At 35.7% G+C, this 15,948-nt stretch overlaps 1 protein-coding gene across 1 annotated transcript; it reads right to left on the minus strand.

Annotated features, from left to right (window-relative positions):
• Positions 1–649: 649 nt before the first annotated feature.
• On the minus strand, positions 650–6,166 carry LOC108367287 (CCAAT/enhancer-binding protein-like). The gene is made up of 2 exons (XM_017621875.1): positions 4,422–6,166; positions 650–868 (listed from the first exon to the last, which is right to left on the minus strand). Exons 1-2 carry the CDS (start codon positions 5,712–5,714, stop codon positions 857–859), a joined length of 1,305 nt encoding a protein of 434 aa, XP_017477364.1. The 5' UTR covers positions 5,715–6,166; the 3' UTR covers positions 650–856.
• Between the last annotated feature and the right edge of the window lie 9,782 nt (positions 6,167–15,948).

The following is a 15,948-nucleotide window of genomic DNA, read 5'->3' on the forward strand; positions in this document are numbered from 1 at the left end:
AGACACAGCAGCAGCAGATGTATTTATTTTTTGCTCCTCCTTTTTTCTTAAATGGGGGAACCTGCCTGTAGTTTTTGGTGTCTGCTGCAGGGCCAGCAATAGCCTAGGTACGTTCGTAATTTGTGGTTATAAGTATCTGCCAATTAAGTTGACACGACTAAAGGCTATACAACGCAGAGGTGGCGCCTGTAAAATGGAACATGAAATGGTACTCGACCCCAACATTTGACATAAATGCTTATTGCATGGTCAGAGAATGATTAAAGTTACAGTGTGTTTCGAAAAAAGAATATTGAGTACTCGTACTAGTTACTTATGTTACAATCAAGAAAAGAGATCTTATTAGACCACTTCCTGCGCACCTGAAACTTAGTTAGTTTGTTTTTCTCACAACGTTTTGGTATAGAATATGTTACGTTCCTCTTTCAAAATTATGATTGGCTACTTTATGAAAAACATCCTGCTGATATTGAAAGATTTTTTATTATTAATCTGTATCTGTTGTTGTATCTGATTTTTAATTATATTACATCACAAATTGTATCTCTGTTCTTGTATATTACTCTATCATAAATTAAACGGGAAGTAATAAGCACCGACCACAAAAGGTTTGGAGGAGGCGAAGGCAAAGTGGTGTCAACAAGTGAATTTTTAGACATGAGCACAATAGAACTTAACTACGCCACTGCTAATACGGTGCATTCTGCAGTCACTTATCCTATCTTGTGGATCTTATTTATTGGCAATTCACTCAGGAATACATGAGGAAGGCGCAAGCCACTTACTTAAGATTATAATTCTTTTCGATTTGATTTCTTTTAGGTACATATTTTAACATCAAAACAAGCAATTGGCATTAGAGGACGGCCTGGGACATAGCGGCAAGACATGCAAAACAAATTAAATTCGATAGTAGCATGGTGGCAGAGTAGCGGTTGCATTCTTTGGCATTGACGGATGATGGGCTAAAATTCAATGCTCTGAGACGGCATGGCATTTTGCGAATTTATAGCTACCAACAGTGGAGGAATTCGGAAATTTTTAGAGAATTATGTTTTGCTGGCAAACAGCTTCGTTGACAATTTATTTTAAATAAAGTACTTTTAATTATTTATTAGAGGGAATCAAACACACTTACATACGGACACAGTTTACACCAAACATATTTGTAAGTATATTTTTGCTATATATTTAATTTTCAATCATAAAAACAAGCTCTTAATATTTTTTAGAAATGTATAAATGTACATGTATGTTTTGTACATCAAAATGGGATAATCTAAATTGAGTATGAAAATAGTCTTAAACTTTATTCTGAAATAATTTTACAGCTAAACATATGTATGAATATGTATAGTATTTGCGAAAACAGACGTACATACAAAGTACATGAATCAACAAACAAAGGATGAAGTCTAAAACTGTTGCTGAACGCCTGCATTTCATATTTACAACAAAATACATATTTATAGCTTTACTAAACTGAGAGATAATCCACCATGAAAGTTCTAAAATACTTTTTTTTAACAAGCAGCATTTTAAAAATATCGTATTTTAATCCTAAAAAAGCTTTCAGTGCATTTACTAAATTTACAAACAGCAATTATTTATGAGGTGCATGCATTTTTGCCTGAATAATTGGCCTAAGAGAATATTTAACTAGTATTCTTTATCTAAAACAATATATTACTTTCAGAGTTTCCATTTCATAAAAATTGTTTACTATTTTCTTATTCCACAGCATTTGTCCTGAGAAAAGACATCAAGAAACTTGGAAGAATTTATTAAAAATTGTGGAATATTAGACATGGTAGACGCATTAGAGTTTATTTCGCAACATTATATAAATCTATTGATCCTAATTTTTTTTATTAAAATCAGTTTATCAAGAATGGAACAGAACCGAAAGAGTTTCTCTGTTGCGCCAACTTAAATTGCGACTACTTTTTTACACATGGAGTTAAAAAGTGCGTCTCAGGCTCAAATGGAAAATTGCAACTTATTTATTCGATGTGTAATTCAGCAAGCATTTTTAATAAATATAGATTTTGTATATTCGAAATAATGTATTAACTCCTTCCACTGATATGTATGTATGTATGTGTACACCCATATTAGGGTGGATCTACTAATTTATTACTAATGGCATTTCCTGATTCTGCAAGTAAATCTAAAAGAAATTGTAGAAGAAACCACCTGAAATGAGTTTTTAACCTGCGCACTTTTGAAAGAAAAATTTAGTTTTTCACAATTTTTTTTTCGTTCTATGCCACTTTTATAAAGTATTCACCTTTTGTTAAAACTAATGGATACAAAACGCCTATATACATATATTTAAGTTTATAATATTTTTAATTTATTTACCAGATTGACCGTGCAAAAATACACCCCGTGCTAAAATTATAAACGCACCACAAATTGACAAGTTTAAGCAATTAATTGTTTTGGCATTTTTTTGTTTAAAAGATTGATCAGTTTCTACATATAAAAAATTGTCTTTGTAAAATGCCAACACCGTCAGTAAAAAAAACATTGCCAAAAATCAACAGTAAGTGTTAGCTAAACTTGCACTTTATTTTACTAAAATGGAATAGAAAACGAAACTGTATACTCAAATCTTTCTAAGAAATTAAAATTTTTGAAATTTTTAACAAAGTTTGTTATTTTTTTTTTAATATTTATCGCACAAAGTTTGAAACTTGTATTTATATAGATAGTTGTAACAAAAGGTGAACAGGTGAAAGGTGAAAAGGCTGTTCTGCGTTGGTAACACAAAATTTGTTACCGGTTAGTAAAGTTACTGTCAATGTTTAAACCCTTTTCGTATTCTCCACACTCTTGTAACCGGTAAATTTTGTTACCATCTCATGAGCAGGTAACAAAATATTGCCCCGTGAAATATGTAACACCAGAATTTCAACAAAACTCCATAGCTGAAATGTTGAATAAATTAAAACGTTACCAAGGTAAATAGAATTGCGGTTGCAAGAAGTAGTGACAATTGTTGGTAACAAAATTAGCGTGTTACAAAATGTTTGGTTACAAGCAGAATAGGCCTGTTTGTAAGACTGACACAGAACGAAAAAATAAAACTTTGTGAAAAAGTACATTTTTTTTTTGTAAATGCGCAGGCTAGAAACTAATTTCCGACTTATAGTTTCATCTACATTTTCTCTACGAATTATCTGTATAAACCGAAAATACATGCGATTTGCCGAAAAAATATTCTTCCGAACAATTTGACCCGTCCTAATCCACATACTCATACTTTCATATTGCATATTTGCCCATTTTGGGTGGTTGTGTCTGTACATTATAATTCCATATATGTGTGTATGAATGTATATTCATACATATATTCATATTATTACGTTGCTTAACACTTCTTTGGCTTATCGTACATTCATTAAATTTTTATTAAATTACATAAATTAGATTTAAATCGCAAGGCGAGTGTTTAAATTAAGTAAGTACAAACCTTCGAGTGAATATTTTCAAAACTTTGAAAAATAAAGCGGCAAAAACACACACAAACATGTGTACGTGTGTATGTTATTTACTTTAAATCACTTACTAGCAAGCTTCTGAATATTTTGTATCTACTGTTGCCATATTATATGTACATTCTTAAGTGCTTGAGTTCCACAATGTTTTTGCGATAGACATTATTGAATTGTGGTCATGCACGCATACGAATTTACATGGGTTATACTCCTCTCTGTGGCTTCAAATAGCCAAGTTATCACAGTTTTCGAAATTTATTAAAGACATTAAAAACCAGCACTTTTTTAAATTTCTCCACGTATGTATATAGTATGTACATATGTACAATGTTTTTTCTTCTGTTATTTATCTAGCTACTGTGCAAAAAATTATTTTATGTAATGCTCTACCGCTGAAGTGTTTGAAATATTTTACATAATTGTTGACGAAATTATGCTGCTCGCTTGCCTTTAAAAATTATTCCAGTATTTAAAATAAGTTAACTTTAAAAATCTATTTACATTTACTATAATTTAAATATATAAGCAGATTCAGGTTTTTGAGGAATGCCTCTATTTCGACTCTCTCTTTAAATTATATTACAATTTACAGTTTTCTTGATTTGTATAAAAAATGAGACCTTAGGTACATTCATATATTTTTTAAGCCCATAGCATTCAAGCTTGATTCTAGAAATTTTACTACTTTACACTCAACGCATTCTGACAAGGAGCTACTTGCTACACACACGCACAGCGTTTATTTACGCATACAGAATACATACACGCTCGCAATCGCACTTACGCTCAGCGACATTCGTCGCCCACTTTCATACTCGTTTAACGCTGGAGATGATGGTTGCTGCTTTGTGCGTTATCCTGGAGATTTTACAGCCCATGGTCGTTGGTATTAAGGAAACTGCGACAAACGCGACTCACTTCCGGATTCGCATGGTTCATAAGCTGCATGTAGATCTGTTTGTGTAGTTGAATTTCATTGGTCATCTCCTGTAGTTGGCGCAAAAGTGCCTCCTTCTCTTTCAGCAACGTCTTGACCCGCTCCTCTACTTCCCGTGAGCGTACCTTCGCCTTCTCGCGCGATTTTCGCACCGCTATGTTGTTACGTTCTCGTCTTCGTCGGTATTCCTCGCTGCCCTTGTCTACATGCTTGAGCGAAGATTTGCGTTGATGTTGAAGTTGTTTGTTATGGTGTTTGAGGAGATGGGCGCCAGCTGCCAGATGAGGAAGATTCATAGAATGGTGTGCCAGCACGTTAGCTGAGGTGAGGGTTGTGAAGTTGGGTGCTGTACCGCCAGCTCCGTTGTTCATACCGCCGGTGTTGACCGGGCCGTTGTTTGCCGCTGTCTGGTAGGGATTGTAGAGACCGTTGGCACCACTATTTGTGATGAAAGCTGCCGCCGCTGCATTGTTTGCGTTTGTCTCCTGTAATTGGCGGCGATATTCCGGGTCGATGGGCTCCTCTTTAATGGTGGATGTGTCTGAGCCAACCGAGGAGTTCTCATCACTTGAGTTAGTACTGTAGGCTGCGCCGGAGTGAACCGCCTGTGGCATGTATGCCAGAGCGCTGCGTCCGTAATTGTGCTGTTGAGTGCGCAGCGACTGTTGCTGCAGTTGATGCTGTTGCAACACTTTTGCCGCTGCGCTCACCATCCCGTTGGGCGGCAGGGTGGCTGAAAGCCCTCCGGGGCTTGTTACCATGTCGCTGAATATACCCAGGCCCTCCTGTTCGCGAAACTGATCGTCGATCAAGTGTTGCAGATCCAAAGTGATTTCCTGTGCGGTCAACTCGTCCAGATCAGATTGGGAGTATTGCTGCAGCATTTGCTTCTGAAGCAGGTTGTTCACATTGTTTACATTGGCGTTAATGTTGGAGGTATTGTTGTTGTTAAGAGCCGCGGCCGCATGTTGCATTTGATGGACTGCGTGCTGTTTGACCACCAGACCAGAATTCTGTTGTTGCGCAGCAATTGCAGCAGATGCTGCCATATTTCCAACATTATTGTTATTGTTGGCATCTGTGCCGTTGCTATTATTGCTATTGGGGTTGTTCATGTTGGGGTTGGCGTTGTTGTTTTGCTGGTGGGCGCTGGGCATGGCAGTCAGTGTGATTTGGCCGATGATTGCCTGTTGGGGCGGAGGCTGTTTTTTGAGGTCCAGCTGAGAGAGGGTCTGCACGGTGTCGTACATCTGCGTTGACTCCATGTTGAGCATTTTAAGTTGCGCGAATGAAGGCAAAATTTTGCAGTTTGTATACTATTCCCCCGGATGAAGTTAGCTTATGGAATTAAATTATAGCACGAAATTTAACTGAGCCCTAAAGATGGACGCTTAAACTATTTTTATGATTATTAGCCACGGGAATACGAGAAACTTTATTAGTGCTTTTTTATTATTCACCAAAAATTCTATGGCGTTTTTAATCACAAAGATTTTCTCTTTGATTGTTTGTTTAAGTCACTTTGGGTGCGTTTGCTGTGGTCTTCAAATATATAGGTACATATGTGTATCTTTCAACATTAATATTACCAATTGCCTTTCAAAGTCCTGTTTTGGTTTGCACAGTTTTATGAGGTAAAATCTTTGGATTTGGTTTGAGTCGTAACAAATTTTAGCATTCTTTGACTTTTGTGTTCTATTTCATGTACATATATTCTGCTTTTAATTTTTTTAGTTAGGGCAGCAATTTAATGTCGGAAATTTGTTTTTTTTTTGTTTTTTGTTGGAACAGCTGCTGTCACAATTCTTTTTATAAAAAGTTTACAAAAATAGTCACGGCTTGTACATACATATATGTGTAATATGTTTTTCTAGTATTTGCGATGCAATTTCATTAAATGTCGGTTTAGTTTTTTGTAATAAAATAAACGTCTGTTTTCATTTCACAACTCACTATTTTCATTCATTTTGTGTTTTAGTTTAATCGCACCCAATGTTTTTAATTCACTCAATTCGTTTATTTCTTTCTATCTATTTTACCAACATGAATGATTTGTCGGGTAAGTAATTTTGAAAATTTAAATTTGGTTTCGTTACTGTTAGTTAGCTTTAAAGCGTCTGGTTTACCGCGCGAGCCGTCACTTTTACTTAACAACCTTCCTCGGTCGACTGAAGTGTTTCACAAATGATGCAACCGATTTTATATTTTCCACTTACACGACGTGCGCGTCCGCGTCCGCATCCGTTCATGAGTGTAACCAACTCAATAACTTGCAGTTGCCGCTGCTGCAGCTTTGGCTATCGTGGCTCTTCGCCAAGTCTTCAGCGTCTTCGTTTTGGCCCAACAATGACGACGATGTGTTCGTACGCTGCAGCCACGCAGTTGGCGTCTGAGCTAACGAAAGAAAATGTATATGACCCACCGAAAACAACCACCGACTGTGTAACTGAACAACCCGACCGCCTGTTAATCGCAATACCGACAATGACGTCGCTTATGCAATGACGAATGGCGAGTCTGGGGAAGCACGCAAGCTTTTTTCTTTAACGGAGCTCCCGTTTTTAATACCAAAGGAAATATGGTGTCAGTTAAGTTACGCCCGAATTCTCTAAATTGACCCCTCTGCTGCTTGTCTCGGAAAAACGGGGTTAACTTTGTTCGTTACCGAAGGCTGCACACGTCTGTTCGCCACAATTTGTGAATTGCAACTAAAAGTTGGACTGTAACTCGCTTGTTATCTCCGGCATTAACCGAAAAGAAACTTCAAAGAAAGAGATTCCAAAATGAATTAGTAGAAGCAGAAGCAAATTATAAAAAGATATCTTCGCCTCGTCTAAAAGAAGTTGCCGAAAATATCAACAAAACATAGCATACACAATCTGATCGTAAAGCACACACTGAAACGTTTGTTTGTAAGCTTTCCATTACTAGTTTTCTGCAACTACCTGTGGATTTGAGTGGTGCGCCACTGCCCCTTTCCCATACAAATAAAATTATGTAAATACATATTTATGTATGTATATAGTTACGTGTGTGCATACATACAATCTCCCGTCAAAGTACTTTCGGCCCACTGGTGAATGCGCCAATGTTTCCCCCCACGATCTTATACTCTTTGACTTCATTCAAGTGCTAGTATTGGTGTACACTCAGAGCTTCCCAAAACACTTTCGCTCTCTTCGATGGAATGCTGTTTTCACGTCTACTATTTGCTGGTTACTCGCTCAGCTGTTTGGCTGCTTTAATGGCTGAGTACTTTGGTGCATCTGTATAATTTTTTTTGTAGTTGATCCCTTGCCTATCATGTTTCTGAAGTTTTGTGTGGCCAGTTAACAAGCTGGACTCATGTTTTATATCGACAAAAGCAAGTACCGAAAATGCATTGATGAGAACTGCATCCATAAAAACGTATTGTTTTTCTACTGTTTTTTTTTAATTTTTTTCAAAGACTAGTATAAGAAAAACTTAAATAACTGAACCTAAATTCTTCCGATTTAGACTTGTGATGTATCATTGGAAAGGCAAAGGTAGGGTGAACGAACATTATTCAAAGTTAAATTAAGATGTGTTGGTATTTGAAAAAAAAAAAATTGGGACACGAATGACTCTTTTTTGCACATAAATAAAAATAGTGGGAAAATACCTTTTCTACCGAGATCCCATAAGTCTAAATCAGAATAGTTTTGGCCCAGTTATTTAATAGCGATTTCGTTTCTACAAAAAGTGTTGCCTTCTCATCGCCTTTTTCTTAGTGTTGTGCGTAGAGGAGAAGGTTGATTTTTCGGTAGAAACGAAATCGGTATAAGTTTTTCGTAAATCAATTTTTGAAAAAAAGTAAAAAAAAGATCAGATCAAAAATCTCATTATTACGATATAGTTGAAAAGATTTTTAAATATTTTGTATTCAGATTTTTTAAGCCAGATCTGTCTATCATCTGAGTGGACTTTTTTATTTCAAAAACTTCTTTAAGAAACTATTTGTATTCATAAAAAACTCCATTTTTAGAGGTATTTTCAAATCGGTCCAGCTCGCTTAAATCTTAATATATTTCCGAAATATTTTGGTGGACGTCTTAGAATATAATAAGTTTGTAATCTCGGCGGAAAAACTGCAACTTTTTTGGTGATTCAGTCTAATGTACACACATATCGACGCCTCCAAACCATACTATGCTAAAAGCCAGCTTATGGCAACTTAACTTAATTTAACGGAACGTAGAACTTAGAGAATCAAAATGAAACAGATTTCGACGTGGCATTAACTTACGCTAAGTTTCGGCTGTTCAATTACAAGCAACACCCATTTAACAGAATTTTTAACAGAGAGCCATAAGTTACGTTAAGTTGCCATAATCGACCATAAGTCTGACTACCAGGTCTATTCTGCACGTTATCGAAGATTTTGTGACCGGAAAAGTGTATTACAAAAAAATGTTAACACTTCTTGTCACCGCGATTCTAGGTACGTTGGTAATGCAGTGCAAAATATTCAGCAATTCAGCTATGAAGATTTGTGGAAATTCTTGTATTGCATATTTCACGGGGCAATATATTGTTACCAGTTCATGAGATGGTAACCAAATTTACCGTTTACAAGAGCGCACAGAATGCGAAAAGGTTTAAAAATTGACAGGACACTTTAATTACCGGTTACAAAATTTGTGTTACCAGCGCAGAATAGACCTGTAAGTCTAATTGACTTAGCATGGTACGGTTTGGAGGTGTCGATATGAATGTATCCAAGTAGTCGTTGCCGGTCTTCAACCATGACTTCTTTTCCAAAATCCATCCGCTGACGGTATCTACATAAGCAGATCTTGTAATCGTTTGATTTCTTGAACAGGAATTGGTATATCCGTCACTAAAAAGGCGTCTAAGAGAACCTCCTCATTGCCTTCTACACTCTTGTGGTCGGGGAACCAATATAGGTGGGCGGTTTTAGAAGCAGCTAGCCTTCTTATAGCTCTATTGTAGTCCGTTCGTATTTCAAGACGAAAGTGGAACGATAATCATTGAAAAAAGCGAAAGTTTGTGAGTTCTTGTCAAGATAGAGGAATCTCCGAAGAAAAGGAAATAAAGTATAAAATAGCACCCGATTATTGAAAATATCAATATATTTATTAATGGAAATATTACAATCGCACTTCTGTAATAAAAGTTGTGGGCATACGTACATCCATAAGTTGGGAAAGCATACACATACATATGTACATACATACGCGGTAACTTATTTGTTTTCCGCCAACATAGCCATTACAAATTACACCAGCTATCCCGTATTAAAAAAACTACATCAATATTCACTTGAAATGTGCTCTGCAAAATATTAAGGCATTATTTAAAGATGTTAACCACCGTTGACTGGTACACTGAAAGATTTAAAGAGGCGTTTGTAGACCTTCTGTCCGCTGCTCAAGACCAAGTGAAGACGACGTTACCGACACCGTGTTATATGCATGGAGTCGAAAACGTCCTTAACGATGTTAACCGATGATTAGTGTCAACCAGGCTTTGAGCAATCGGCCCTTAGTAGTTCTTCACTTGGAAGAAAATCCCAATGCTGAGTTCATTCGATCCTTGAGCGCCAAATCGCAGAACTGTTTCATTGCTGCAGCAGGTCTTGAGCAGCGGACAGAAGGTCTACAAACGCCACTTTAAATCTTTAGACCAAAATGCTAAATATTATGCATGTAAGTCAAAATATATTCGAAAGGCCACACTTAAACTCACTTATACGTTTTCTACTCCTGCCCAGTTCATCTAAGCTCTCATCCTCTGACGAATCGTCAAGTTTTTATCAACTCGCATTATTTTTTACTTCATTTACACAAATTTGCATATAAGCACATAGTGAGCTTAGTTTAGTTAAGTTGTAACAAACGCGCTTTCTTTTATTTTAATTTGCTCAATTTGTAAACAAAGTGTTATTTAGCTGTCAAAATTATGCTATTCTGAACCATGATTCAATAATTAAAGGTTTGCGCACTAGTGGCGTTAGAGTTTTGACACTGTCGTACAAACGTTGCACATACAAACACACAGTGCCACAGTGGGGTACGGCCTATAGCGTAGTAATGGCAAAAACTAAAGGCAAGAAAACAACGAGTACCACTTTTCCAGAAAGGCTGCGCGATATAATAACGACTATATTCAATGTTGCCGTGGCGTTCAGAAGAAATGTATCACCAAAATTCCCTAAAAAGGATCAAAAGTATCATGAAAAAAAATTTTAAGTATCAAAGTATCAATCTCCAATAAAACTTCTGATTCTTAAATTAAAATGGCAGTTTGAATTTTTAATGAAGACCATTGACAGTTTTTATTAATATTTTTTGGTTTTTATATAAAATGCATGGTGAAAATAAAGCTTTTATCTGGGTAACAGTTGAATTCATTCGCATAGTTAACCCTTTCACTATATAGTATCCATATGGATATACTCAACTTTGTGGTCGGCTGACAATCTCCACGCCAGAAAAACAACTTAGTTTTCAACTGATTATAATTTTTTAAGGTCTTAGGAAACACCTACAATGGAAATATATATTATTTTCGTTTAACTGAGAAAAATACAGCATTAAAAATAGACGGGTATATATTTTTTTAACTTTTGGTGAAAAAGAGGTTTTGTTTTATAAAAATTACACATATATTTGACCACATATATACTTTTTAAACATGTCAAATATGTAGAAAAGCGTTCGTTCTAACATTTTGCATTATTAATTTATTAATTTAATATCTGTAATAGGCTTGCCGATTTTTTAAACATTCCTTGTATCCATATGGATACACGCGTAAGTTTGGGTTGAAAACGGTGTACGCACAAGACAAATAAAATCATTTTGCCTTTGATGCTGCTATCGTGCAGACGTTTGCTATTAGCTCTACTGACAGCAACATAATTAAAAAAATGGCTAGAAAATTAGGAGATCATGAAATTGAACAACTATTAACTACTTTCGTCGATTCCGATATTTCTGACTTAGAAGATGAATCGGACGAATATGACCTGACTAACAATTTATTAGATGCGCTTGAAAACAATAAAAGCTTTTTATTAGAAGAGATATCTCGAGAATGTCCGTATGAGATAAACATACAGGATATAGATGGTGGTAATGATGAGGGTTCTGGGGAAATTGATATAGTAGAGAGCCATTCAGTTGGTGGGACAGTTCAAGAAAGCGCTGTCTTCCAAACTCCACAGGTGCCATTGAAAAAGGCTGACCAATTTCGTTGGAAAAAAACTTCTTGGACTACTCCAGAGACTCCAAACCATACTATGCTAAAAGCCAGCTTATGGCAACTTAACTTAATTTAACGGAACGTAGAACTTAGAGAATCAAAATGAAACAGATTTCGACGTGGCATTAACTTACGTTAAGTTTCGGCTGTTCAATTACTAGCAACACCCATTTAACAGAATTTTTAACAGAGAGCCATAAGTTACGTTAAGTTGCCATAATCTGACCATAAGTCTGACTACCAGGTCTATTCTGCACGTTATCGAAGATTTTGTGACCGGAAAAGTGTATTACCAAAAAATGTTAACACTTCTTGTCACCGCGATTCTAGGTACGTTGGTAATGCAGTGCAAAATATTCAGCAATTCAGCTATGAAGATTTGTGGAAATTCTTGTATTGCATATTTCACGGGGCAATATATTGTTACCAGTTCATGAGATGGTAACCAAATTTACCGTTTACAAGAGCGCAAAGAATGCGAAATGGTTTAAAAATTGACAGACACTTTAATTACCGGTTACAAAATTTGTGTTACCAGCGCAGAATAGACCTGTAAGTCTAATGTGACTTAGCATGGTACGGTTTGGAGGTGTCGATATGAATGTATCCAAGTAGTCGTTGCCGGTCTTCAACCATGACTTCTTTTCCAAAATCCATCCGCTGACGGTATCTACATAAGCAGATCTTGTAATCGTTTGATTTCTTGAACAGGAATTGGTATATCCGTCACTAAAAAGGCGTCTAAGAGAACCTCCTCATTGCCTTCTACACTCTTGTGGTCGGGGAACCAATATAAAAAAAAAATTGGGACACGAATGACTCTTTTTTGCACATAAATAAAAATAGTGGGAAAATACCTTTTCTACCGAGATCCCATAAGTCTAAATCAGAATAGTTTTGGCCCAGTTATTTAATAGCGATTTCGTTTCTACAAAAAGTGTTGCCTTCTCATCGCCTTTTTCTTAGTGTTAGTGCGTAGAAGAAGGTTGCATTTTTCGGTAGAAACGAAATCGGTATAAGTTTTTCGTAAATCAATTTTTGAAAAAAAGTAAAAAAAAAACAGCATCAAAAATCTCATTATTACGATATAGTTGAAAAGATTTTTAAATATTTTTATTCAGATTTTTTTAAGCCAAGACATGTCATCTGAGTGGACTTTTTTTTTCAAAAAGTTCTTTAAGAAACTATTTGTATTCATAAAAAACTCCATTTTTAGAGGTATTTTCAAATCGGTCCAGCTCGCTTAAATCTTAATATTTTTCCGAAATATTTTGGTGGACGTCTTAGAATATAATAAGTTTTGTAATCTCGGCGGAAAAACTGCAACTTTTTTGGTGATTCAGTCTAATGTACACACATATCGACGCNTTAACCCTTTCACTATATAGTATCCATATGGATATACTCAACTTTGTGGTCGGCTGACAATCTCCACGCCAGAAAAACAACTTAGTTTTCAACTGATTATAATTTTTTAAGGTCTTAGGAAACACCTACAATGGAAATATATATTATTTTCGTTTAACTGAGAAAAATACAGCATTAAAAATAGACGGGTATATATTTTTTTAACTTTTGGTGAAAAAGAGGTTTTGTTTTATAAAAATTACACATATATTTGACCACATATATACTTTTTAAACATGTCAAATATGTAGAAAAGCGTTCGTTCTAACATTTTGCATTATTAATTTATTAATTTAATATCTGTAATAGGCTTGCCGATTTTTTAAACATTCCTTGTATCCATATGGATACACGCGTAAGTTTGGGTTGAAAACGGTGTACGCACAAGACAAATAAAATCATTTTGCCTTTGATGCTGCTATCGTGCAGACGTTTGCTATTAGCTCTACTGACAGCAACAAACTAATTAAAAAAATGGCTAGAAAATTAGGAGATCATGAAATTGAACAACTATTAACTACTTTCGTCGATTCCGATATTTCTGACTTAGAAGATGAATCGGACGAATATGACCTGACTAACAATTTATTAGATGCGCTTGAAAACAATAAAAGCTTTTTATTAGAAGAGCTTTCTCGAGAATGTCCGTATGAGATAAACATACAGGATATAGATGGTGGTAATGATGAGGGTTCTGGGGAAATTGATATAGTAGAGAGCCATTCAGTTGGTGGGACAGTTCAAGAAAGCGCTGTCTTCCAAACTCCACAGGTGCCATTGAAAAAGGCTGACCAATTTCGTTGGAAAAAAACTTCTTGGACTACTCCAGAGACTACTTTTTCTGAAACGTACCCAAAGAAATCTATTAAATTACCTAATAGGGTATTTTTTGNGGGTTCTGGGGAAATTGATATAGTAGAGAGCCATTCAGTTGGTGGGACAGTTCAAGAAAGCGCTGTCTTCCAAACTCCACAGGTGCCATTGAAAAAGGCTGACCAATTTCGTTGGAAAAAAACTTCTTGGACTACTCCAGAGATACCTTTTTCTGAAACGTACCCAAAGAAATCTATTAAATTACCTAATAGGGTATTTTTTGGAGTACTTTATAGAAGAATTTCTTCAAGAATTGGTATCTTCAACAAACCAGGCATCAATGATTAAAAATAGAACATCTTTAAATTTGACTACCCAAGAACTTCTGAAATTTCTAGCTCCAGATATAATGATTGGTATCATTGGTTATCCGCGTCTGGAAATGTATTGGACAACGGGTACCGTAATACCATCATTCCCCGAAAATATGGCGAGACAAAGATTCCATTCTTTGCGAAGTAATTTAAAGTTCACAACAAATTCAACACAAAGCGATAAACTGTATCTAATTCGCCCACTTATAAATATGTTTACACAAAAAGCGTACACTCTTCCAAAAGATGAAAACCTTTGTGTGGATGAGATGATGGTTCCTTTTAGAGGAACATNTTCACAACAAATTCAACACAAAGCGATAAACTGTATCTAATTCGCCCACTTATAAATATGTTTACACAAAAAACGTACACTCTTCCAAAAGATGAAAACCTTTGTGTGGATGAGATGATGGTTCCTTTTAGAGGGAGAATTACTTTGAGACAATATATGCCCAAGAAACCCATCAAATGGGGAATGAAACTATTTCGTGTATGCAGCTCAAAAGGCATAATATACGATTTTGAAATCTACCAAGGAAAAGACACAATATTAACTGACTCAAAGTTAGGGTTTTGCTCTGATATTGTCATTCACCTTTCAAAAACTATTCCTGAAAAAAAAAATCATAAAATTTATTTCGATAATTATTTCTTGCCTCTAAATTTAATATCGTATTTACGCCAAAATGGCACTGGTACTATCAGAGGGAATAGATATGGCGAAATTGATTTCAAAACTTAAAAGCAGTTGCAAAAAGAAGGCCGTGGAAGTTTTGACCGTGTAGAGAGAGCAGANGAAAAAAAAAATCATAAAATTTATTTCGATAATTATTTCTTGCCTCTAAATTTAATATCGTATTTACGCCAAAATGGCACTGGTACTATCAGAGGGAATAGATATGGCGAAATTGACTTCAAAACTTAAAAGCAGTTGCAAAAAGAAGGCCGTGGAAGTTTTGACTAGATACCGTGTAGAGAGAGCAGACAGTATTTTTCTTCTCAAATGGCTTGACGGAGGAATTGTGCAACTTTTGTCATCAGTCCATGGTCATGAACCCCTAAATGGAGTATCCCGATTTTCTGCCGAAAAAAAGAAAATTCAAATACTACAACCAAACATAGTAGCAGAGTACAATAAAAACATGGGAAGAGTAGATAAATTGGATTTTCTGCTCTCCTTGTACAGAATTTCCATAAGATCTAAAAAGTGGACTCTGAAGATATTTGACCACTTTATTGATTTAGCAGTATGCAATTCGTGGTTGGAATATAGAATGGATCACGAAAACAATGGACACAAAAATAAATATATGGACTTATTGAGCTTTCGTAATGATGTTGCGAATGGACTAATAGCACGGTCAAATCAACAGGCATGTTCTCGTAAACGGGGGCCCAACATCATGTTTAAATGAGGATATCCCAATCCCTCCAACGACCTCCGGGAAAATACGCAAAGACACACCATCGACTTATATTCGATATGACGGAAACCAACATTGGCCGGAACACACGAAGGATAAAGGTAGATGCAAAATCCAAGGATGTAAGGGACAAACCAGATACAAGTGCTCTAAATGCGACGTTTTTTTATGCATTCCCAATGGATCAAGAAATTGCTTCAGGGAATTTCATTATATATCAAATGAATAAAATTTAGCTA

Source organism: Rhagoletis zephyria, unplaced genomic scaffold (genome assembly GCF_001687245.7).
Source record: "Rhagoletis zephyria isolate East Lansing unplaced genomic scaffold, Rhagoletis_zephyria_1.1 Rzeph_scaffold_02620, whole genome shotgun sequence".
In the NCBI taxonomy this organism is placed as follows: Eukaryota; Metazoa; Arthropoda; class Insecta; order Diptera; family Tephritidae; genus Rhagoletis; species Rhagoletis zephyria.